The sequence below is a fragment of the Ranitomeya imitator genome, chromosome 1 (genome assembly GCF_032444005.1).
Source record: "Ranitomeya imitator isolate aRanImi1 chromosome 1, aRanImi1.pri, whole genome shotgun sequence".
Taxonomy (NCBI): Eukaryota; Metazoa; Chordata; class Amphibia; order Anura; family Dendrobatidae; genus Ranitomeya; species Ranitomeya imitator.
In genome coordinates this window covers 1,221,237,898-1,221,264,513 of record NC_091282.1, presented here as the reverse complement: position 1 = coordinate 1,221,264,513, position 26,616 = coordinate 1,221,237,898, and the positions used below count along the sequence as shown (strand labels likewise).

Below are 26,616 nucleotides of genomic sequence, written 5' to 3'. Positions count from 1 at the left end.
ATACGTAGTTATGAAAATAGAATCAGCAAAAATGAGGCCCGCTAAAGCTAGATAGCAGAGGATACAAAAGTGAACTGCGCGGTCAGCGAAAAACCCTTCAAAAAACCATCCTGAAATTACTTGAACTCATGTGCCAACGCATGGAACATGAGGAGTAATTTCAGCCCACTAGAGCAACCAGCAGCAAGGAATCAAATATCTGCAAGCTGGACTAAGACAAAAATTAAGCAAAACGTGGAACAGGAAAATCAAAACTTAGCTTGTCCTGAAGATAACAGACGCAGGGAGCAGAGGTAAAAAGACACGCTGATTACATTGGTAGCCGGCAAGGAAATGACAAAAAAGCCAGGTTAAATAGGAAACTCCCATAACCTGATGGAACAGGTGGACACCAGAGACCGCAGAGAACACAAGTCACCCAGTACCATCAGTAACCACCAGAGGGAGCCCAAAAACAGAACTCACAACAGTACCCCCCCCTTGAGGAGGGGTCACCGAACCCTCACGAGAACCACCAGGGCGACCAGGATGAGCCCTATGAAAAGCACGAACCAAATCGGCAGCATGAACATCAGAGGCAATCACCCAAGAATTATCCTCCTGACCATAACCCTTCCACTTGACCAAATACTGGAGTTTCCGTCTGGAAACATGAGAATCCAAGATCTTCTCCACAACATACTCCAATTCACCCTCCACCAGCACCGGAGCAGGAGGCTCAAGCGAAGGAACGACAGGTACCTCATACTTCCGCAACAACGACCGATGGAACACATTATGAATAGCAAACGATGCCGGGAGATCCAAACGAAACGACACAGGGTTAAGAATTTCCAAGATCCTATAGGGACCGATGAACCGAGGCTTGAACTTAGGAGAAGAGACCTTCATAGGAACAAAACGAGAAGCAAACCACACCAAGTCCCCAACAAGAAGTCGAGGACCCACGCGGCGACGGCGATTAGCAAACTGCTGAGCCCTCTCCTGGGACAACTTCAAATTGTCCACCACATGACTCCAAATCCGATGCAACCTATCCACCACCATGTCCACTCCAGGACAATCAGAAGGCTCCACCTGACCAGAGGAAAAACGAGGATGAAACCCCGAATTACAAAAGAAAGGAGAAACCAAGGTAGCAGAACTAGCCCGATTATTAAGGGCAAACTCGGCAAGCGGCAAAAAGGAAACCCAGTCATCTTGATCAGCAGAAACAAAACACCTTAAATAAGTTTCTAAAGTCTGATTAGTTCGTTCCGTCTGGCCATTCGTCTGGGGATGGAATGCAGACGAAAAGGACAAATCAATGCCCATCTTAGCACAGAACGTCCGCCAAAATCTAGACACAAACTGGGATCCCCTGTCAGAAACGATGTTCTCCGGAATGCCATGCAAACGGACCACGTTTTGAAAAAACAGAGGGACCAACTCAGAGGAGGAAGGTAACTTAGGTAAGGGTACCAGATGAACCATCTTAGAAAAGCGGTCACACACAACCCATATGACGGACATTTTTTGAGAGACAGGGAGATCCGAAATAAAGTCCATGGAAATGTGCGTCCAAGGCCTCTTCAGGATAGGCAAAGGTGACAACAATCCACTAGCCCGAGAACAGCAAGGCTTAGCCCGAGCGCAAACTCCACAAGACTACACGAAAGAACGCACATCCCTCGACAAGGAAGGCCACCAAAAAGACCTGGCCACCAAGTCTCTAGTACCAAATATTCCAGGATGACCTGCCAACACAGAAGAATGGACCTCGGAGATGACTCTACTGGTCCAATTATCCGGAACAAACAGTCTTTCCGGCGGACAACGATCAGGTTTATCCGCCTGAAACTCCTGCAAAGCACGTCGCAAGTCTGGGGAGACAGCCGACAAAATCACCCCATCCCTAAGGATACCAGTGGGCTCAGAATGTCCAGGGGAGTCAGGCACAAAACTCCTAGAAAGAGCATCCGCCTTCACATTCTTTGAACCTGGCAGGTATGAAACCACAAAATTGAAACGGGAGAAAAACAGCGACCAACGAGCCTGTCTAGGATTCAGACGCTTGGCAGACTCAAGGTACATCAGATTTTTGTGATCAGTCAAGACCACCACACGATGTCTAGCACCCTCAAGCCAATGACGCCACTCCTCAAATGCCCACTTCATGGCCAAAAGCTCCCGATTACCAACATCATAATTCCGTTCAGCGGGCGAAAATTTTCTAGAAAAGAACGCACATGGCTTCATCACTGAGCCATCGGAGCTTCTCTGTGACAAAACCGCCCCCGCTCCGATCTCGGAAGCATCAACCTCAACCTGAAAAGGAAGCGACGTATCTGGCTGACGCAACACAGGAGCAGAAGAAAACCGGCGCTTAAGTTCCTGAAAGGCCTCCACAGCCGCAGGAGACCAATCAGTAACATCAGCACCCTTTTTAGTCAAATCCGTCAAAGGCTTAACAACACTAGAAAAATTAGTTATGAAGCGACGATAAAAATTAGCAAAGCCCAAGAACTTCTGTAGACTCTTAAGAGATGTAGGCTGCGTCCAGTCACAAATAGCCTGAACCTTGACGGGATCCATCTCAATAGTAGAAGGGGAAAAAATATACCCCAAAAAAGAAATCTTCTGGACTCCAAAGAGACATTTAGAACCCTTTACAAACAAAGAATTGGCCCGCAGGACCTGAGGGGCGATCTAATAACCATGTATAAGTATATAAGGGGACAATACAAATATCTCGCTGAGGATCTGTTTATACCAAGGAAGGTGACGGGCACAAGGGGGCATTCTTTGCGTCTGGAGGAGAGAAGGTTTTTCCACCAACATAGAAGAGGATTCTTTACTGTTAGGGCAGTGAGAATCTGGAATTGCTTGCCTGAGGAGGTGGTGATGGCGAACTCAGTCGAGGGGTTCAAGAGAGGCCTGGATGTCTTCCTGGAGCAGAACAATATTGTATCATACAATTATTAGGTTCTGTAGAAGGACGTAGATCTGGGTATTTATTATGATGGAATATAGGCTGAACTGGATGGACAAATGTCTTTTTTCGGCCTTACTAACTATGTTACTATGTTACTATGTATGTTACCTTCCTGACCTGCTGAACATGAGACTCCCAGTCATCAGAAAAAACCAAAACATCATCCAAATACACGATAATAAATTTATCCAGATATTCACGGAAAATATCGTGCATAAAAGACTGGAAGACAGAAGGAGCATTAGAAAGTCCAAAAGGCATCACCAAATACTCGAAATGGCCCTCAGGCGTATTAAATGCGGTTTTCCACTCATCACCCTGCCTTATCCGCACAAGATTATACGCACCCCGAAGATCAATCTTAGTGAACCATTTAGCCCCCTTAATGCGAGCGAACAAATCAGTCAACAATGGCAAAGGATACTGATATTTGACTGTAATCTTATTCAAAAGACGATAATCTATGCAAGGCCTCAAGGAACCATCTTTTTTGGCCACAAAAAAAAAAACCTGCTCCCAAAGGGGACGAAGATGGACGGATATGTCCCTTTTCCAAGGACTCCTTAACATAATTCCGCATAGCAGTATGCTCTGGCACTGACAGATTGAACAAACGACCTTTAGGGAATTTACTGCCAGGAATCAAATCTATAGCACAATCGCAATCCCTGTGAGGAAGCGAACTGAGCTTAGGCTCCTCAAAAACCTCCCGATAATCAGACAAAAATACCGGAACCTCAGAAGGAGTAGATGAAGCGATAGAAATCGGAGATGCATCATCATGAACCCCCTGACATCCCCAGCTTAACACAGACATTGTTTTCCAGTCCAGGACTGGGTTATGAGTTTGTAACCATGGCAGACCAAGCACTAAGACATCATGTAAATTATACAGTACCAGGAAGCGAATCACCTCCTGATGAACGGGAGTCATACGCATGGTCACTTGTGTCCAGTACTGAGGTTTATTCATAGCCAAAGGTGTAGAGTCAATTCCTTTCAAAGGAATAGGAACTTCCAGAGGTTCCAGACTAAACCCACAGCGATTGGCAAATGACCAATCCATAAGACTCAGGGCAGCGCCTGAATCCACATAGGCATCGACGGAAATGGATGATAATGAACAAATCAGCGTCACAGACAGAATGAACTTAGACTGTAAAGTACCAATGGCAACAGACTTATCAACCTTTTTTGTGCGTTTAGAGCATGCTGATATAACATGAGCTGAATCACCACAATAAAAACACAATCCATTTTTCCGCCTATAATTTTGCCGTTCACTTCTGGACTGAATTCTATCACATTGCATTATCTCAGGTGCCTGTTCAGAAGACACCGCCAAATGATGCACAGGTTTGCGCTCCCGTAAACGCCGATCAATCTGAATAGCCATAGTCATGGACTCATTCAGACCTGTAGGCACCGGGAACCCCACCATAACATCTTTAATGGCCTCAGAAAGGCCATCTCTGAATTTTGCAGCCAGAGCGCACTCATTCCACTGAGTAAGCACCGACCATTTCCGAAATTTCTGACAATATATTTCTGCTTCATCTTGCCCCTGAGAGAGAGCCAATAAAGCTTTTTCAGCCTGAATCTCTAGGTTAGGTTCCTCATAGAGCAAACCCAATGCCAGAAAAAACGCATCCACATTAAGCAACGCAGGGTCCCCTGGTGCCAATGCAAATGCCCAATTCTGAGGGTCACCCCGCAGGAAAGATATAACAATCTTGACCTGCTGAGCAGGGTCTCCAGAGGAGCGAGATTTCAAGGAAAGAAACAACTTGCAATTGTTCCTAAAATTCAGAAAACTAGATCTATCTCCAGAAAAAAACTCTGGGATAGGAATTCTAGGTTCAGACTTAGGCGTATGTACAACAAAATCTTGTATATTTTGAACCGTAGCAGCAAGATTATTCAGGCTGGAAGCCAAACTCTGGACGTCCATGATAAACAGCTGAGGTCAGAGCCATTCAAGGATTAAGAGGAGGAAAGAAGCAGTCAAGCTGCAATTAAGGCTAGGCAGCAAACACTGAGGAGGGGGGAAAAAAAAAAAAAACTTCCTCAGACTACTTTTCCTCCTACTTCAGCCAATACGATGACCAATTTTTTTCAGGCCGGCTATACTGTCATGATCCCAATGGCAGGGGATCACAAAAGGACAAGCACAAAAACAAAACAAGCTCTAGGGTGATGGAACCTGAGCTGACCGCGATCCTGAACCTAAACACACAACTAGCAGTAGCCGGGGAACGTGCCTACGATGATTCCTAGACGTCTCGCGCCAGCCGAAGGATTAACTTCCCCTATTAGAAGAAACACAGACCTCACTTGCCTCCAGAGAAACACCCCACAGAAATAGCAGCCCCCCACATGTAATAACGGTGAAATGAGAGGAAAGCACATACGTAGTTATGAAAATAGAATCAGCAAAAATGAGGCCCGCTAAAGCTAGATAGCAGAGGATACAAAAGTGAACTGCGCGGTCAGCGAAAAACCCTTCAAAAAACCATCCTGAAATTACTTGAACTCATGTGCCAACTCATGGAACATGAGGAGTAATTTCAGCCCACTAGAGCAACCAGCAGCAAGGAATCAAATATCTGCAAGCTGGACTAAGACAAAAATTAAGCAAAACGTGGAACAGGAAAATCAAAACTTAGCTTGTCCTGAAGATAACAGACGCAGGGAGCAGAGGTAAAAAGACATGCTGATTACATTGGTAGCCGGCGAGGAAATGACAAAAAAGCCAGGTTAAATAGGAAACTCCCATAACCTGATGGAACAGGTGGACACCAGAGACCGCAGAGAACACAAGTCACCCAGTACCATCAGTAACCACCAGAGGGAGCCCAAACAGAACTCACAACACCGCCCCCCACATACGGTATAACCGCAGCCGTCCACTGACACGGTACTGACCGGATGACGTCCCACTGGTTTTTGGTATTTTTAATGTCGATCGACAAGTTCTCTATCGGACTGAGGTCTGGGGATCGTACTGAGGTCTGCGGATCGGGAGGCCTGTTCATAACATTAGTGTTGTTGGTCTGGAGCCAGGATGTCGCCCACTTGCTGCTGTGTTTGGGGTCGTTGTCTCCATTTCAGGGGCATTTCTTGTGCAGCGTAAGACATGACGTCTCCCAGTATTATGATATAGTCACACTGGTCCATGGTGCCTTGTCTGTGATAAATGGGCCCAACTCCATAGTATGAGGACGTACCCGAACCCATCTGCTCACACCTCCATGTTTTACAGTCTTCACCGTGTCCTGAGTCCAGTGTTTATGCGTCTCACCTTGTCTGCGGCAACACCCAACAAGTACAATCCTGCACTAATCAGTCCATAGAAGGTTCCACCACTTCTCCTTAGACCGATCAGTGGGTTTTTTGGGAACACTCTTTTTCAGCAATTATACTTTACGAGGATTTCTTGCAGATAGTTTGTCTTCACGTAGACGTCTGCTGATGGCTGCAGACCTCACAGCTAACTGAACGCCTGACGACACCATTATGTCAGAAGGATCACATAGTGTGGTCTCCCCACTTGCACCGATGTGACGTTCCACCACTGTCAGCACGGGACCAAGAAGGCACAGGTTGGGAGAGGATGGGGCCTACAGTCACGGATGTGGCACCACACTCGCCCACATCCCCAACAGGCAGAGAGGCACCAACACCAGTTAGATATAAGCCCAGTCCGTTAACAGAATTATATTGGGCCAGAAACCAGCCACGGTACCATGGAAAGTTAAGCCGAGAATAAGGACTTGTGGATTCATGGATCAAGATAAAACAGCCCAAGGTTAAGTTATATATTTAATCACCTTAACGGCACACTAGACAATACACAGCGGTTATACATATACAATGGTCAGATATGCAAATATGGGTGAAGTACAAAAGCTATAAGCAGATGGATCATGTCAATTACCAATGTGACGTTCAGCCATGTGTGCAGTGGGCCACAGGGGGCACGGGCTGCCAGCTGATTCCTAGTTCCTTCACAGCAAATTACTTAATGTGGCCCCCACTTTCAAAGTGAACAGCAAGCGTAAGAGAGACAACATGGCCTTACACAAGCCTTTATACCCTTGGTTGGTCACACTCTTTTCCGCCCCCGGGAGGGTCCTTATGCCCCTCTCCTGGAGGTTTATAGCTACATCTCCTAAAAATGAAAGTTCATAAGGTCATTTCCAAAGCGTTTGATACTGTGCCGCACAAGAGGTTGGTACACAAAATGAGAATGCTTGGTCTGGGGGAAAATGTGTGTAAATGGGTTAGTAACTGGCTTAGTGATAGAAAGCAGAGGGTGGTTATAAATGGTATAGTCTCTAACTGGGTCGCTGTGACCAGTGGGGTACCGCAGGGGTCACTATTGGGACCTGTTCTCTTCAACACATTCATTAATGATCTGGTAGAAGGTTTACACAGTAAAATATCGATATTTGCAGATGATACAAAACTATGTAAGGCTACGTTCACATTGGCGTTCCGCCAATGTGCGTCGCTGTTGCGCCGGCGACGCAGCGGCGACGCGCCCCTATGTTTAACATAGGGGACGCGTGCGTTTTTAGGGTGGCGTTTTTCGACACTTGCGTCGTTTCCGACGCTAGCGTCGGACGCAAGAAAATGCAACAAGTTGCATTTTCTGTGCGTCCGATTTTGGTCAAAAAACGTTTTTTCGTGCGTCGCGTGTTGCGTCGCCGACGCAGGGCGGCGCAACGCTAGTGTGAACGTAGCCTAAAGCAGTTAATACAAGAGAAGATAGTATTCTGCTACAGATGGATCTGGATAGGTTGGAAACTTGGGCTGAAAGGTGGCAGATGAGGTTTAACAATGATAAATGTAAGGTTATACACATGGGAAGAAGGAATCAATATCACCATTACACACTGAACGGGAAACCACTGGGTAAATCTGACAGGGAGAAGGACTTGGGGATCCTAGTTAATGATAAACTTACCTGGAGCAGCCAGTGCCAGGCAGCAGCTGCCAAGGCAAACAGGATCATGGGGTGCATTAAAAGAGGTCTGGATACACATGATGAGAGCATTATACTGCCTCTGTACAAATCCCTAGTTAGACCGCACATGGAGTACTGTGTCCAGTTTTGGGCACCGGTGCACAGGAAGGATATAATGGAACTAGAGAGAGTACAAAGGAGGGCAACAAAATTAATAAAGGGGATGGGAGAACTACAATACCCAGATAGATTAGCGAAATTAGGATTATTTAGTCTAGAAAAAAGATGACTGAGGGGCGATCTAATAACCATGTATAAGTCTCCTAGTGTATCCTCACCCACCCCCTGCAGACTGTGAGCCCTCGCGGGCAGGGTCCTCCCTCCTTATGTACTCGTGTGCCTTGTTATCTGCTCATGTTTAATGTATTTGTCTATATTTGCCCCGTATTCACATGTAAAGCGCCATGGAATAAATGGCGCTATAAAAATGTATAATAATAATAAGTATATAAGGGGACAATACAAATATCTCGCTGAGGATCTGTTTATACCAAGGAAGGTGACGGGCACAAGGGGGCATTCTTTGCGTCTGGAGGAGAGAAGGTTTTTCCACCAACATAGAAGAGGATTCTTTACTGTTAGGGCAGTGAGAATCTGGAATTGCTTGCCTGAGGAGATGGTGATGGCGAACTCAGTCGAGGGGTTCAAGAGAGGACTGGATGTCTTCCTGGAGCAGAACAATATTGTATCATACAATTATTAGGTTCTGTAGAAGGACGTAGATCTGGGGATTTATTATGATGGAATATAGGCTGAACTGGATGGACAAATGTCTTTTTTCGGCCTTACTATGTTACTATGTCATAGTAAGGCGGTTCTGGCATCATCTGGTCGGTCTGGCTGGGTCTCCGTTACCCTTGGAGATCAAGCACGGCATTGATACCTGGCTCCTACTAGCCTTTCTACGCATCTCCCCACCCTGGAATGCTGTGACGGATCGAGACACTGGAGGGCATTCAGTCCGTTCCAGAGAGCTCGAAAATGTAACCACTCTGTGGCTATGACATACGAAAGATCCATATTCTCCTTGCGATATCATAGCTGACTCAACAAAGCAGATAGACCACATGGTATCAGCAGGTGGTCTTCCTATAAGGAGCTTGGCGACTGCTAGCTGTTGGGGGTGTGAATTTCTTCTCTGAAGCGGAGAAGGCTAGACCACCTACTAAGCCATGTGTCCTGGTACAGCTACACACGTTTCAGGAGGATCTTAAGCTGCCATTAAATCCCCCCCCATCCTTCAAAGCTCCCACCTTTAGAGGGCACTAGTAGACAGCTTTCGGTGTTCCCCCAAGCGCATCTCAAATTTTGAGGAGAAAAATAAGAAAAGTATATTTTTGTAATAAAATGGTGGTGCTTCATATAATCCATGCATCTTATTGCTTACCGGGGGTGGTGGGTGCAGTGAAGTGGGGTCCCACGGTTGCTGCTGGAGGAGGCAGGAGTGGGGTGATGCTGCAGGCTAGGATGAGGGGGGCTCCGATGTGCGGCACGCTGGTGCAGGGGTCTTGAGCTGGTGCATGTCCGCTGCTGCTGCCGGGTGTCTGAGTGCCTGGCGGTTGCTGCGGGTGTCTCCGGTGCCCAGCGGTGCTGCGTGGGTGTCCGGTGCTGCCCAGGGCTCTGCTGACATTTTGCGACAGGCCAGAGCCCTGGAAATTCCACGGTTCCCGCTGCATGTGCTGTGGACTCCGGGAATATGGCCGCCGCCAGGGGCGGCGCTGCGCAGATGTGATCTCGGAACCTAGATCCTGGAGGTTTGAAGCTTAATCTCCTAAAACCTATGAAAGATCATAACTTTCCAATGGAAGGTCATAGGGCAGCGGGTCTGGGGCCATCGGGACCCCCTGGGCACTCATTACACGTAGGGTAGGTTTCCACGGTCAGTAAACGCTGCAGATTCGTTGCTGCATACAGTTGCAGTGTCCAATCTGCAGCAGCCAGATGTTACAGCATAGTGCGTGCAGGGATGCCTCTGGCGACCCTGAGTATACGCACATGCGGCACGTCTTTCTAGACCGCAGCATGTCAATTTATTTTGCGGAGACGCTCCTTAAATATCACCGTCCAATGTATAGGATGTGATGATTTTGCATGGTTCAATGAACACATGTGGAATCACCGAGCGTACAAAAGCCGGCAGCGCTTTGGACGGAGCAGACATGTGCTACCTCCAAAGCGCTGCCAATTCTGACCGTGGAAACATACCCTTCGAGACCAAACACGGCGCTGCTAGCTGGCTACTACTAGCCATAATACGCATCTCCCTACCCTGGTGCACTGGAACGGATTGAGACCCTGGAAGGTGTGTTGTCCGTTCCAGAGAATTAATACTTCACCTTGTCTCAGCAGGAACAGGGGTCCAACTCTTCAAATACCTGCCCATGGGAATCTATATAAATGGCATGCCTTGCTAAGAAAGTAGAGCCTTTGTACAGAGCCGTGGCTCCTCCTTTGTGAGCTAGGCATGTCATCTATATAGCTTCCCATGGGCAGGTGTCTGAACAGATGGACCCCGATCCTGCTCTGCCCACATCTATATTGAAATCAGCTGACACGAGGTGAGGTTTTACTACTCGAAACAGCATAGCATCGTCCCGATTGCACACATCTTGCCACAGTGGGACGGCTTTTAGGCAGGGTATATGCTCTTTGTGTTTTTTCATGTTGGGCTTTGTCTTTGCAGCATTCTCCTACATATTACACTTATATTCCATATCCTTTCTTCGGTTTCCCTAAACACTGTGCACGATACAGAGCGGAAGACCAAGAGATCCACTGAGACAGACAGCAAACATGGTGGAGAGGAACCCGCACTTCACCACAGCCCCCGATAGAAAGATCAAACCCACAGCCGTGCCGACAACCAGGGTCCCACAGAGCCTGACCACCTCCATGGTGCATCCAGATAACAGCACCACACAGAGCCCGACCACAGGCACTGTGCGATCCAAAAACAGCACCACACAGAGCCCGACCACAGGCACTGTGCGATCCAAAAACAGCACCACACAGAGCCCGACCACAGGCACTGTGCGTTCCAGGAACAGCATCCCAAAGAGCCCGACCACAGGCACTGTGCGTTCCAGGAACAGCATCCCAAAGAGCCCGACCATAGGCACTGTGGGTTCCAGGAACAGCATCCCAAAGAGCCCGACCATAGGCACTGTGGGTTCCAGGAACAGCATCCCAAAGAGCCCGACCACAGGCACTGCGTTCCAGGAACAGCATCCCAAAGAGCCCGACCACAGGCACTGTGCGTTCCAGGAACAGCATCCCAAAGAGCCCGACCATAGGCACTGTGGGTTCCAGGAACAGCATCCCAAAGAGCCCGACCACAGGCACTGCGTTCCAGGAACAGCATCCCAAAGAGCCGGACCACAGGCACTGTGCGATCCAAAAACAGCACTACACAGAGCCCGACCACAGGCACTGTGCTTTCCAGGAACAGCATCCCAAAGAGCCCGACTACAGGCACTGTGCGATCCAAAAACAGCACCACACAGAGCCCGACCACAGGCACTGTGCGTTCCAGGAACAGCATCCCAAAGAGCCCGACCACAGGCACTGTGCGTTCCAGGAACAGCATCCCAAAGAGCCCGACCACAGGCACTGTGCGTTCCAGGAACAGCATCCCAAAGAGCATGACCACAGGCACTGTGCGTTCCAGGAACAGCATCCCAAAGAGCCCGACTACAGGCACTGTGCGATCCAAAAACAGCACCACACAGAGCCCGACCACAGGCACTGTGCGTTCCAGGAACAGCATCCCAAAGAGCCCGACCACAGGCACTGTGCGTTCCAGGAACAGCATCCCAAAGAGCCCGACCACAGGCACTGTGCGTTCCAGGAACAGCATCCCAAAGAGCATGACCACAGGCACTGTGCGTTCCAGGAACAGCATCCCAAAGAGCCCGACCACAGGCACTGTGCGTTCCAGGAACTGCATCCCAAAGAGCATGACCACAGGCACTGTGCTTTCCAGGAACAGCATCCCAAAGAGCCCGACCACAGGCACTGTGCGTTCCAGGAAAAGCATCCCAAAGAGCCCGATCACAGGCACTGTGCGTTCCAGGAACCATGTCCTGATCAGGATGATACGCCCCCACACGCTGCAATACCTTACCCCTCATGTCTCGTTGCTCCAGGATCTCTCGCCTCGGTATGATCAGGTGCTACTCACAAAATTAGAATATCATCAAAAAGTTAATTTCATTACACACAGAGTGATCTATTTCAAGTGTTTATTTCTGTTAATGTTGATGATTATGTCTTACAGCCAATGAAAACCCAAAAGTCTTTATCTAAGTAAGGCTGCTTTCACACACCAAGTTTTTTTTGCCGTCAGGCACAATCCGGCGAATTTTGAAAAAAAAGTTGCCGCCGGATCAGTTTTTTTCTCATAGACTTGTATTAGGGATTAATTGCAATGGATGGCCTCACGTTTCATACGTTTTTCGCCGGATCCAGAGACAATCGTTTTTCCGACGGCCGGAGAAAACAGACTTAGTAACGCTTTTTGTGTCAGTCGAAAAAAAACGGACAGCGACGGATCAGCTAGTCGGATCCGGCAAAAAAAAATGGATCCGTAGCATAAGTTTTTCACAATTTGCTACGTATCCTTTTTTTTCTAAATTTGCCGGATTGAGCCTGAAGGAAAAAAACTGATGTGTGAAAGTAGCCTAAATTAGAATACTTTATAACACCAGCTTGAAAAATTATTGTAAAATCCGAAATGTTGGCCTACTGAAATGTATGTTCAGTAAATGCACTCAATACTTGGTTGGGGCTCCTTTTGCATCAATGCGGCGTGGCATTGAGGAGATTAACCTGTGGCGCTGCTGAGGGGTTATGGAAGCCCAGGTTGCTTTGATAGCAGCCTTCAGCTGCATTGTTGGGTCTCGTGTCTCATCTTCCTCTTGACAATACTCCATAGATTCTCTATAGGGTTAAGGTCAGGCGAGTTTTCTGCCAATCAAGCACAGTGATACTATTGTTTTTACACCAGGTATTGTTACTTTTGGCAGTGTGGACAGGGGCCAAGTCCTGCTGGAGAATGAAATTTCCATCTCCAAAAAGCTTGTCAGCACAGGGAAGCATGAAGTGCTCTAAAATGTCCTGGTAGACGGCTGCGCAGACTTTGGTCACTGATTGTAACACTAGACCTCCAGCAGCTTGGATTGTGGCCTCTCCACTCTTCCTCCAGACTCTGGGTCCTGAATTTCCACATGAAATGTAAAAAACTCACTTTCATCTGAAAACAACACCTTGGACCACTGACAACAGTCCAGTACTTTTTCTCCTTGGCCCAGGTAAGACGCTTCTGGCATTGTTATCCCGGTTGCTTGTGCATCTTTTTCTACCACACTTTTTCCTTCCACTCCACTTTCCATTAATATGCTTGGATACAGCACTCTGTGAACAGCCGGCTTCTTTAGCAATGACCTTTTGTGGCTTCCGCGCCTTTTGGACATCTGTCAAGTCAGCAGTCTTCCCCATGATTGTGGAGTTACTAAAACAGAATAAGTGACCTTTTTAAAGCTTAGGAAGCCTTTGCAGATATTTTTTGATAATTATTCTAATATACTGAAATAATGACTTTTGGATTTTTATTGGTTGTAAGCCATAATCATCAACATTAACAGAACTAAACACTTGAAATATAGTCATTACAGAGTGATCTATAATACACTGCTTAAAAAAATAAAGGGAACACTTAAACAACAGAATATAACTCCAAGTAAATCAAACTTCTGTGAAATCAAACTGTCCACTGAGGAAGCAACACTGATTGACAATCAATTTCACATGCTGTTGTGCAAATGGAATAGACAACAGATGGAAATTATTGGCAATTATCAAGACACCCTCAATAAAGGAGTCATTCTGCAGGTGGGGACCACAGACCACATCTCGGTACCAATGCTTTCTGGCTGATGTTTTGGTCACTTTTGAATGTTGGTTGTGCTTTCACACTTGTGGTAGCATGAGACTGACTCTACAACCCACACAAGTGGCTCAGGTAGTGCAGCTCATCCAGGATGGCACATCAATGCGAGCTGAAGGTTTGCTGTGTCTGTCAACGTAGTGTCCAGAGGCTGGAGGCGCTACCAGGAGAGAGGCCAGTATACCAGGAGACATGGAGGGGGCCGTAGGAGGGCAACAACCCAGCAGCAGGACCGCTACCTCTGCCTGTGTGCAAGAAGGAACAGGAGGAGCACTGCCAGAGCCCTGCAAAATGACCTCCAGCAGGCCACAAATGTTCATGTGTCTGCACAAATGGTTAGAAACCGACACCAAGAGGATGGTCTGAGTGCCTGACGTCCACAGATGGGGTTGTGCTCACAGCTCAACACCATGCAGGATGCTTGGCATTTGCCACAGACCAGGATTGGCAATTCGCCACTGGCGCCCTGTACTTTTCAGATGAAAGAAGGCTCACACTGAGCACATGTGACAGACGTGAGAGTCTGGAGACGCCGTGGAGAGCAATCTGCTTCCTGCAACATCCCTCAGCATGACTGGTTTGGCAGTGGATCAGTAATGGTGTGGGGTGGCATTTCTTTGGAGGGCCGCACAGCCCTCCATGTGCTCGCCAGAGGTAGCCTGACTGCCATTAGGTACCGAGATGAGATCCTCAGGCCCCTTGTGAGACCATATGCTGGTGCGGTTGGCCCTGGGTTCCTCCTAATGCAGGACAATGCCAGACCTCATGTGGCTTGAGTGTGTCAGCAGTTCCTGCAAGATGAAGGCATTGAAGCTATGGACTGGCCCGCCCATACCCGACTACACATCTGGGACATGTCTCGCACCATCCACCAACGACACGTTGCACCACAGACTGTCCAGGAGTTGGCGGATGCTTTAGTCCAGGTCTGGGAGATCCCTCAGACCATCCACCGCCTCTCATCAGGAGCAGGCCCAGGCGTTGTAGGGAGGTCATACAGGCACGTGGAGGCCACACACACAATACTGAGCATCATTTCCTTGTCTTGAGCCATTTCCACTGAAGTTGGAACAGCCTGTAACTTCATTTTCCACTTTGATTTTGAGCATCATTCCAACTCCAGACCTCCGTGGAATATTTGCGTTGATCATTTTTAGGTTTTAGTGTTCCCTTTATTTTTTTTGAGCAGTGTATATGAGTTTCACTTTTTGTATTGAAGAACTGAAATAAATGAAGTTTTTGATGATATTCTAGTTTTGTGAGAAGCACCTGTATACTTCACCAGTACTTGTCAGTCATCAGACCAGGAAACAAATGTGAAGACTTGCAGGAAAGCATCAAGAATCTGGGGCCACCATTGACTGCTCAAAGCAGATTTGCTTTCTGCACAGCACACAAGGTTTCTCCTGACCTTGTATAACTCCTTATACCTCGGTTATTTCCAGAGCTACGATCACCATTCTGCTCCTGTTTGGATCACAATGAATGCAGCAAAAGTCCCAAACCCCCCAGTACATTCTGGTGGTCCGCATCAGACTGATATATCTTAGACGATTCACGGTCCTCCTGCCCCAGAAACAGTCTAAGGCTATGAAGACGTGATAAGGGACAGCAGAGGACATCAGGTTGGCGCTTGGCTACTCCACGTATTTTTAGCTACAGTGATATGGGACACAGAAGACCTACTTTCTGAGGCCCAGGAGCTGCACAGTCCCCCACGCGTAGAAGCCAGAGCAGAGGCTCAATAGGTCTGCAGAATTCAGAGTAGATTGATATCTGAGCATCGGGGACTCCTGGTGCAGGGAGACCGGCCATCGCTGTGCTGCCCTCGTTGTGCCGGGCCTGCAGACATGGGAGCCTCTCTACAGTCATGGCCAGAAGTTTTGAGAATGACACAAAAATTATATTTTCACATGATCTGCTGCCCTCTGGTTTTATTAGTGTTTGTCTGGTGTTTATATCACATACAGAAATATAATTGCAATCATATTATGAGTACCAATAGGTTATATTGACAGTTAGAATGAGTTAATGCAGCAAGTCAATATTTGCAGTGTTGACCCTTCTTCAAGACCTCTGAAATTCTCCCTGGCATGCTCTCAATCAACTTCTGGGCCAAATCCTGACTGATAGCAGTCCATTCTTGCATAATCAATGCTTGCATTTTGCCAGAATTTGTTGGTTTTTGTTTGTCCACCCGTCTCTTGATGATTGACCACAAGTTCTCAATGGGATTAAGATCTGGGGAGTTTCCAGGCCCTGGACCCAAAATCTCTATGTTTTGTTCCATGAGCCATTTAGTTATCACCTTTGCTTTATGGCAAGGTGCTCCATCATGCTGGAAAAGGCATTGTTGGGCGCCAAACTGCTCTTGGACGGTTGGGAGAAGTTGCTCTTGGAGGACATTCTGGTACCATTCTTTATTCATGGCTGTGTTTTTAGGCCGATTCCCTTGGCTGAGAAGCAACCCCACACATGAATGGTTTCAGGATGCTTTACAGTTGGCATGAGACAAGACTGGTGGTAGCGCTCACCTCTTCTTCTCCGAATAAGCTGTTTTCCAGATGTCCCAAACAATCGAAAAGGGGATTCATCAGAGAAAATGACTTTGCTTCAGTCCTCAGCAGTCCACTCCCTGTACCTTTTGCAGAATATCAGTCGGTCCCTGAGTTTTTTTTCTGGAGAGAAGTGGCTTCTTTGCTACCCTCCTTGAAACCAGGCCTTGCTCAAAGAGTCTCCACCTCACAGTGCGTGCAGAAGCACTCCCACCAGCCTGCTGCCATTCCTGAGCAAGCTCGGCACTGCTGGTAGTCCGATCCCGCAGCTGAAACAGTTTTAAGATATGGTCCTGGCGCTTGCTGGTCTTTCTTGGGCGCCCTGGAGCCTTTTTGACAACAATGGAAGCTCTCTCCTTGAAGTTCTTGATGATGCGATAGATTGTTGACTGAGGTGCCATCTTTGTAGCTGCGATACTCTTCCCTGTTAGGCCATTTTTGTGCAGTGCAATGATGGCTGCACGTGTTTCTTTAGAGATAACCATGGTTAACTGAAGAGAAACAATGATACCAAGCACCAGCCTCCTTTTAAAGTGTCCAGTGATGTCATTCTTACTTAATCATGACTGATTGATCCATTAACGCAGGTGTGGGTGTTGATGAGGACAGCGCTAGCAATCAATCAATAAAACGATGTTAGCTGCTCCTTTTAAGGCAGGACTGCAATGATGTTGAAATGTGTTTTGGGGGTTAAAGTTCATTTTCTGGGCAAATATTGACTTTGCAAGTACAGTAATTGCTGTTAAGCTGATCACTCTGACATTCAGGAGTATATGCAAATTGCCATTAGAAAAAATGAAGCAGTAGACTTTGGAAAAATTAATATTTGTCTCAGTCTCAAAACTTTTGGCCATGACTGTACACACAGGATTTGTCTCATTGCACTGGTGTAATGGACACTACCGGAATACTTACCTCCCCCTGGAGACCTGGGACGCCCCTTGTCCACACAGGTGGATTCCTTCCTGTTTTTTACGTCAGCAATACGCAGCGTCCACGATGTCAATACTCCGGCACATGGGGGGGGGGGGGGCTGGGGTGCTCCAGATCACTGACGGGTCCACAATTAGGTTGTTTCCAGGCGCGGATGGTAATGATGAAGACAGGACAGCAGAGGTCACAGAACAATAGTGAGGATGATACTATCACTCCCACTGCAGGAGATTCTTCCATCTTGATCCCACAGAGGAGCTGCCCCTATTGGGACCTGACTGCTAAAACTTCCGTTACCTCTGCGGCCTCCTGCCCCCTTCCCCAATATGTACCCTGACACAAACAGTATGGGAGGCAGCTTCCTCCTATAGCCCCAATGACGAGAATACCGTGGGTTCCGAGAACAGATCTCGTTGGGACCAGAATGATGAAAACTACACACCCTGTGCTGTACGGAAATCTCTGCTAAGCTCCGGCGGGGTCTGGCCCATCTACGGACCCCATTACCACCCTTATAACTGAACCATACAGACATCTACATATGGCACAAGGGGCAGAATACAGATGGTCTCTGCTGTGCCACGGGAACCCTGGCGACACGTACCCTGCACAACGGCGTACTGCCCCACTGCTGATGACAGGCGAAATTCTCAAAAATAAATAATTTTATTCTGGATTCTCACTTCTTGTACATTCTGGATCAGCAGACGACGGGTCTCGCGTCACCGTACCTGCGGGAGCACCGGAAGCAACACACCGACAGAGGGCGAGCGAGAGGAGCAAGGTATAAGGGAAGGGACAGGCTCACACACAGCAGAGAAGTGAGGGCACAAGGCCGTAGGGTCCATCCTGGCCGCACCCCCCCCAGACGCTGACAATCTCAGCTGGAGTGCACAGACCCTCCTCCTCACCGAGGCTTAGAGCCACCATCCGGGTAATCGGATCCATCTAATCCCTACGATCTTGATGGCTAAAGGTGTGAGAAGTAGTGCGGCACAGAGAGGGCGCCTGTCTGTCCTCCACCGGCGGCATCAGTCAAAGCCGTGCCAGTCACTCTGCTCAGAGTCGTACTCCGTCTCGGCCCCGACACATCGCACTCCCTCCAGTAGCATCGGAGTGCCGTGATGGCGGTCTGCAACAAGAAGAGGAAGAGACAGGTGAGCTAGGCAAAGAAGGAAGGGACGGGGCGAGCAGAGCAAGGAAGGGACGGGGCGAGCAGAGCAAGGAAGGGACGGGGCGAGCAGAGCAAGGAAGGGACGGGGCGAGCAGAGCAAGGAAGGGACGGGGCGAGCAGAGCAAGGAAGGGACGGGGCGAGCAGAGCAAGGAAGGGACGGGGCGAGCAGAGCAAGGAAGGGACGGGGCGAGCAGAGCAAGGAAGGGACGGGGCGAGCAGAGCAAGGAAGGGACGGGGCGAGCAGAGCAAGGAAGGGACGGGGCGAGCAGAGCAAGGAAGGGACGGGGCGAGCAGAGCAAGGAAGGGACGGGGCGAGCAGAGCAAGGAAGGGACGGGGCGAGCAGAGCAAGGAAGGGACGGGGCGAGCAGAGCAAGGAAGGGACGGGGCGAGCAGAGCAAGGAAGGAAAGGACGGGAAGGGGAGGAAAGGATGGGGAGAGAGGAAGGAAAACACATGAACGTTCGGTTGAGGAGAGCATCCATGTGTATCGTGAGGGTCATGAAAGTTAGTCATTCACATATAATGTATGGGCACCTAATGAAATAGTGTCAGATCAATACACTCTGGCTGATGTAGAACTACCAGAACCAGCATGTATTGTGTGGTAGGAGGACCACCACTTTCTTCGGTCAGACCATTAAAGTATTGGTTTATCATGAACCAGACAGATCCTGCGTTCTGTCACATAAATAATAAGATCCCAGATCTCACAACTGCAATGTACATGTCACGGTTCCACCCCTCAGTGTGTCTGGCATGCCGTTATTGACAGCTCAGCCATCCAACATCTGTTAACAGGGTGCGCTGAAGCTGTCGATGTGTTTGACAGCTCAACTGTTCTATCTGAGACTGGGAGGCGCTGGCTGTCTCTAAGTGTTCATTAACCCAGGTGCTTGCCATGCTCCTTAGCTGAGCTGTTTCTTCCAGACCTCTGCCAGATGAACATTCAGCTAGTGTGGTTTGTTTCCTGGCGTTCTATATGTTGATCTTTCATTGCCTGACCTTGGACCTCATTCTGACCATCCATCTGTGTAACCCCCTTCTGATCTGATCCGCAACCTCCAGTTATTCTGACCTCAGAATGTTACCTGAATACGCTCGTCTCTTCCTTCTGTTTATGACATCCCCCCCCCCCCCCCCACCGGCTTCTGACCTTTAACTCCTTGACTATCCTGATTCACGGGTTGGCCGTGAGAAGTGACTAGCGTCACATTGTGTCTGGCCAATACATTTTTCTTTTTAGCCAGTATGGAGCCTGTTCACACGCTTTGTAACCAGGTGGCGATTTTGACGCAGATGACTCAGGATCTGGCTAGGGGGACCGTCACACTATACGATTTACCTACGATCACGACCAGCGATACGACCTGGCCGTGATCGTAGGTAAATCGTAGTGTGGTCGCTGGAGAGCTGTCACACAGACAGCTCTCCAGCGACCAACGATGCCGAGGTCCCCAGGTAACCAGGGTAAACATCGGGTTACTAAGCGCAGGACCGTGCTTAGTAACCCGATGTTTACCCTGGTTACCAGCGTAAAAAAAAAAACAAACAGCACATACTTACATTCTGGTGTCCGTCAGGTCCCTTGCCGTCTGCTTCCCGCACTCACTGCCGGCCGTAAAGTGAAAGTGAAAGTACAGCATACGTCACCGCTGTGCTCTGCTTTCACTTTACGGCCGGCAGTCAGTGAGTGCGGGAAGCAGAGGGAAGCAGAAGGCAAGGGACCTGACGGACACCAGAATGTAAGTATGTGCTGTTTGTTTTTTTTTACATTTACGCTTGTAACCAGGGTAAACATCGTACAGAACAGGGTACAGAACCGCGCTTAGTAACCCGATGTTTACCCTGGTTACAAGCGAACGCATCGCTAGATCGGTGTCACACACACCGATCTAGCGATGCCAGCGGAAGATCCAGCGACGAAAGAATGTTCCATGCGATCTGCTACGACGTACGATTCTCAGCAGGATCCCTGATCGCTGCTGCGTGTCAGACACAGCGATATCGTATGGATATCGCTGGAACGTCACGAATCGTACCGTCGTAGCGATCGAAATGGGACTGTGTGACGGTACCCTAAGGAAGGGCAGAGTCTTAAGTCATCGCAATATCAGTTGCAGGATCTGAAATAATTTGATAAAGACAACCTACAGCCCTCCACCGCCAGCAGTGGCTGTAACGTCAGTACCCTCTGATGTAAAGTTGGTCTCTCCCAAACCTTTAATATCCAACCCTGATAAATTTTTGGGAGAGAAAGACCAGTTTATGGTATTCAGGGAGAGATGTAGGTTATTTTTTACCCTGCACCCCCGGTCGTCAGGGTAGGAGTTCCAGTAGGTGGGAATAATCATGTCCCTACTGCGAGGAGGTCCTCAGACTTGAACATTTTCTTTGGCCCCAGAACAGTTTGCTTTTGACCCCTTTGACAGTTTAGGTCTGATATATGAAGAACCCAACAAAATCCAGGTAGCTGAGGCTAAGATTATGAACCTGGCACATGGGATAGGGAGTGGTCGCACAGCTGAGGACTACTGTATCGAGTGGTCCACCGAAGCTCTATGGAACAATGCTGCTCTCAGGTGCCAGTTCCAAAAAGGCCTTTTCAAAAACCTCAAGGATGCTCTGGTCCTTCATGACGTCCCTTGCTCTCTGGTGGATGCAATGACTAAGGCCATACGAATAGACCGCAGAATCCACAAAAGACGCTGTGAACAGTAGGCAGCTCATTATACTTTACCAGAGCAGGTCCATTTATCCAAGATGGAACCATTAGAGGTTAGAGTTGCTGGTCTTCATTTTGCGGAGAGAAGATGTAGACAAGATCTTGGTCTGTCTATACTGTAGTCTCTCTGGACATTTTATTAAGAATTGCCCAACTCATTCTCAAGCTATCAAACGATCGGGAGAACATCTGAGTCTGAGTGACAGCCGAGGAGGTCACACAGACTCCCAGGTACCTTTTTCATCCTCTGATAAAGTACTGATGAATACGGTGTTAACATTGGCGTTCAATGACTGAGTCTGATGTTAACTTTATTGATTCAGGACTGGTTTTGAAGTTAGGGTAAGGAACAGTTTAGAAAGACCCATTCAAATCACCGCCCTTGACACGACTACCGGTACATTGGCTTAAAATTTGGGGAAGAGAGCAATGGTGGATTTCACTCTCCAAGCGGGAGCACTCCACTCTGAATCCAGCTCCTGTTTTGTGTTGGATAATTTACCTGCTTGCTTGGTACTGAAAGTTCCATGGTTGCAGATTCACAATCCAGTTATTAACGGAGGTCAGAAGGAGATTGTGAAATGGAGTCCCAATTGTTACAAGAAATGTCTAAAATAAAAAAAAAAAAAAAAAAAAAAAAAAAAAAAAACATACAAATCGTATGCTCCACTAGTCTGAAGGGTCTTCCAAGGTACCTGAAGGAATTCGGAGATGTTTAGAGATGAGCGAATATGTTCGGAACTGATCGCCAAATCCCTATTTGCCATATTGGTACTCTATTTGTGCCAAATTTATGCATGACGATAGTTTCCGAACATATTAGATCATTTCTACCCCCCATTAACGCCAATGGCATTCGGCGAATATTGCAAATACAATATTCCCTGGCGAAAAATTTGTTCAAGTCTAGAGATGTGTTCTTGGAAAAAGAGGCAGAGATACTACCTCCTCATCATCCCTACGATTGGGCCATTGACCTTAATCCTAGCGCCAGATTGCCTAAAGCTCGCCATTACAATATGTCAGGGCCTGAACGGACCGCCATGAAAGAATAGGTTATCAAAAGTTTAAGGAAGGGTCAGATCCGTCCTTCCTCCTCCCCTACAGCTGCTGGATTTTTCTTTGTTAAAAAGAAAGGTGGGGGTCTCTCCTTGCCTTGATTTCCGAGAACTTAACAAGATCATGGTTAAAAATACTGAGGACTTCCACTCACCCCCGACCTACATAATCAGCTTCTGGGCGCCAGGGTGTTTTCTAAACTTGATCTTAGAGGGTTCTACAATTTGATACACATCCAGAAGGGTGATGAGTGGAAAATGGCGTTTTTAACGTCTGAGGGTCTATTTGAAAACCTTGTCATGCCTTTCGAATTATCCAATGCACCTGCTGTGTTTCAGAATTTTATGAATTATATTTTCTCTGATTGCATTGGAAGATATATCGTGATTCACCTGGATGAGAGTCTAATATTCTCGCCAGATTTGGACACTCACCAGGAACAAGTCCGTGTCGGGTTACAGAGATTGAGGAAAATTTTTTTGTTTGCTAAATTAGATAAATCTGTTTTTTTCTGTTCTGGAAATTTTATTCTTGGTTTTTATCATGGACCCTGGAAAGGTGCAGGCCATAATTGATTGGGTTCAACCTCGAGATCTTAAAGGGACACGGTCACCTGAATTTGGAGGGAACAATCTTCAGCCATGGAGGCAATCTTGCCTTGCGCAGGCGTGTACTATGGAGGACAGAGAATGAACTTCAATCCAAGATTGCAGCCAGCATGCAGCCAGCGGGTAAGGAAAGGGTGAATCAAAAACCCCGCCTCCATGGCTGAAGATTGTTCCCTCCAAATCCAGGTGACAGTGTCCCTTTAAGGCTTTTCAGCATTTTCTAGGATTCGCCAACTATTATAGTAAAAAGTATCAAGGGGTTTTCTCAGATTGCTAAACCACTTACTGATCTTACATGTAAGTGGGCCGAATCTCAAGATTTGGTCACCGGGTGCTATCAGGGCTTTTGAAAGATTAAAAGTATTTTATGTCCGCACCCATTCTAATCCAACCTGATTTCCAAGAAACGTTAATTGTGGAATTGGCTCCACTGCCAACAGCAGAAAGACCAAGGACTCATTTGTCCATTAAGTTCATTACGGATTTGCCTCTGTCTGATGGGAAAACTGCTATCTGGGTGGTAGCTGATCAATTCGGCATTGACTTCTCATTTTCTTCTGCTTACCACCCTGAAACCAACGGTCAGACCGATAGGGCAAATCCATCTTTGGAACAAATTTTAAGGTCCTTTGTGGCAGCTCAGCAAGAGGACAGGTCTTTGTCTTTTTTACCTCTCGCTGAGTTTGCCTTTAACAGTCGAGTAAATGAATCGACCGGAACCTCACTGGTCTTCTGTAATTTTGGTTTTCATCCTCATTTTGGTGAATTTTCTAGAATTAGTTCTGAATTCCCTGGGGAGGAGGTTGCAGTGTAGAGAATTCGGGATGTCTGGAGGGAGGTTCAAAAGAATATTCGGACTACTCAAATTCTGAAAAAACGGAGGCCAATAGAAGATGTTTGGTGGGTTAAGATTGGGGATAAGGTTTGGTTGTCATCTAGGAACATTAAACCTAAAGTACTGTCGGTGAAGTTGGGTCCAAAGTTTATCGCTCCATATGAGATCGTAGAGGTGGTCAATCCGTTGGCATTTAGATGAAATCTTCCTCCATCCAGTTGCATCCCCAACGTATTCCATAAATCCCTATTAAAGGAGTTTGTCCCTTCTGCATTGTCTCCCTCATCCCTACCTCCTCCAGGTTCAGTAGGTGGCATGGAGTATGAGGTTCAGAGGGTTGTGGATTCTCTGAGGGTCCGTAACCCCCTCCAATACCTCATCCACTGGAGGGGATAAGGACCACAGGAGAGATCCTGGGCCCTGCTCAAAAAGTGAAGGCTGATCGGTTAGTCAGGGCCTTCCATCTATAATTTCCCAGGAAGTCTGGAGAACCGGTCTCACCCAAGAAGAGGGGGCACTACTACGGTTACACCCCTCAGTGTCTGGGATGCAGTTACAGACAGCACAGTCATCCAATCTGGTTCAGGGGTGTGCTGAAGCTGTCAGTGCGTTTATTGACAACTCAACTATCCAATCTAAGACTAGGAGGTGCTGGCTGTCTCCAAGTGTTCATTATCCCAGGTGATTGCCATGCTCCTTAACGGTTTCTTCCAGACCTCTGCCAGACATACATTCAGGTAGTGTTTTTTTTCCCTCTGTACCTTGAGCTCTGTATGTTGATATTTCGTTGCCCGACCTTGGACTTCGTTCTGACCATCCGTCTGTTTAACCCCGTCTGCTTTGATCCGCTATCCTCCTGGTATTCTGACCTCGGAACGTTACCTCACTATTCTTTTGTCTCTTCCTTCTGTTTATAACGTACCCTCCTGGCTTCTGACCTTGCTCTTCTTGACTATCCTGACTTACGGCTTGGCTGTGAAAAGTGACTAGTCACAGTACATAAACAAAACAAAGGGTGACCCCTCCCATTGCCCCTGGTCCACGTACAGTGGATCCCTCCCATCGGCCCCTGGTCCACGTACAGTGGATCCCTCCCATCGCCCCCGGCCCACGTACAGTGGATCCCTCCCATCGCCCCCGGCCCATGTACAGTGGATCACTTCCATCGCCCCCCAGCTCACATACTATACACTCACTATAAATGTGGTGATACGTCAAGGTCACTTTAGGGCGAGTGGAGTCACAGGACACGGAGCCGGAAGGGGCAGCAATGGACAGGTGGTAATCACATTTCAGGCTCGTCAGGGCCTCTACAGTAGGCTATTACACTAATGACCGTGGGGGGAGGAACTTACCCAGCACCCGCGCCTGCACCACCACCTTGACCAGAGTCTTGGCGCTCGTTTCGCTGGCCAGTACCATCTCTTCCCTTAGGACGCCTTCTTTATGAGCCGTGTACTCACATGTGATGCCGTGTCCTGTGGAGAAATGACGAGATCAGGCGAGAACCTGCAGCAACGGAGAGGCCTCCTGAGAATTCCAGTAACGGGAGGGTGAGACGGGTGAGAGGCAAGGGGGGAGCCGGCGGGCATTCTTAAGACCCCGTGGTAAAGCAATATGAGTGTACATATACCAACGGTATTCCACACCCGACGCCATCTCACCCCAGCACCATACACCCGCTGCCATCTCCCCCCTCCGGCATCATACACCCGCTGCCATCTCACCCCCCTCCAGCATCATACACCCGCTGCCATCTCCCCCCTCCATCATACACCCGCTGCCATCTCACCCCTCCTGCATCATACACCCGCTGCCATCTCCCCCCCTCCGGCATCATACACCCGCTGCCATCTCCCCCCCTCCGGCATCATACACCCGCTGCCATCACCCCCCTCCGGCATCATACACCCGCTGCCATCTCCCCCCTCCATCATACACCCGCTGCCATCTCCCCCCCTCCGGCATCATACACCCGCTGCCATCTCCCCCCCTCCGGCATCATACACCCGATGCCATCTCCCCCCTCCAGCATCATACACCCGATGCCATCTCCCCCCTCCAGCATCATACACCCGATGCCATCTCCCCCCTCCAGCATCATACACCCGATGCCATCTCCCCCCAGCATCATACACCCAATGCCATCTCCCCCCAGCATCATACACCCAATGCCATCTCCCCCCAGCATCATACACCTTTGCCTAATGCCATCCCCCCAGCATCATATACACGCGCCCAATGCCACCCCCCAGCATCATATACACGCGCCCGATGCCATTCCCCCAGCACCCAATGCTATCCCCCTCAACATCATACACCAGCACACAGTGCTATCCCCCCAGCATCATACACCCACACCCGAAGCCATCCTCACTGCTGATATCACCGTGTCATACATCATCGGTAACAATCCGGCGACCACAGCGGACTGTCTCCAGTTTCTAGAGCGCTGTTCCTTTAACAAGCAGAGATATTTGGTATTTTTATGCTCCCATCCGCTGTCACTGCAGAAATCAGCCTCATTCATCTGAAGAGATCACAATCTGCAGCTGGAAACGAGGACGAGCGGAACGCTGGGAACAGACGGCAGGAGAGAGACTGAGCACAGGAACATAGCCAAAGTAACAGGGCAGCAGGGAGCATCCGGTATACAAGGAGAGAGGTGGGGAGCAGGCGGTATATAAGGAGAGAGGTGGGGGACAGGCGAGGAGCAGCCGGTATACAAGGAGAGAGGTGGGGGACAGGTGAGGAGGAGGCGGTATACAAGGAGAGAGGTGGG

At 48.4% G+C, this 26,616-nt stretch overlaps 1 protein-coding gene across 1 annotated transcript in view; it reads right to left on the bottom strand.

The window, feature by feature from the left end:
- Nucleotides 1-18,082: 18,082 nt before the first annotated feature.
- Nucleotides 18,083-26,616, bottom strand: part of ADISSP (adipose secreted signaling protein) — a 34,330-nt gene continuing 25,796 nt past the window's right edge. The window contains exons 5-6 of the mRNA XM_069745092.1: nt 25,190-25,312; nt 18,083-18,567 (exon numbers count right to left, since the gene is read on the bottom strand). Coding sequence (XP_069601193.1) covers nt 18,467-18,567; nt 25,190-25,312 — 224 coding nt within the window. The 3' untranslated portion in view covers nt 18,083-18,466. The remainder of the gene's footprint in view (nt 18,568-25,189; nt 25,313-26,616) is intronic.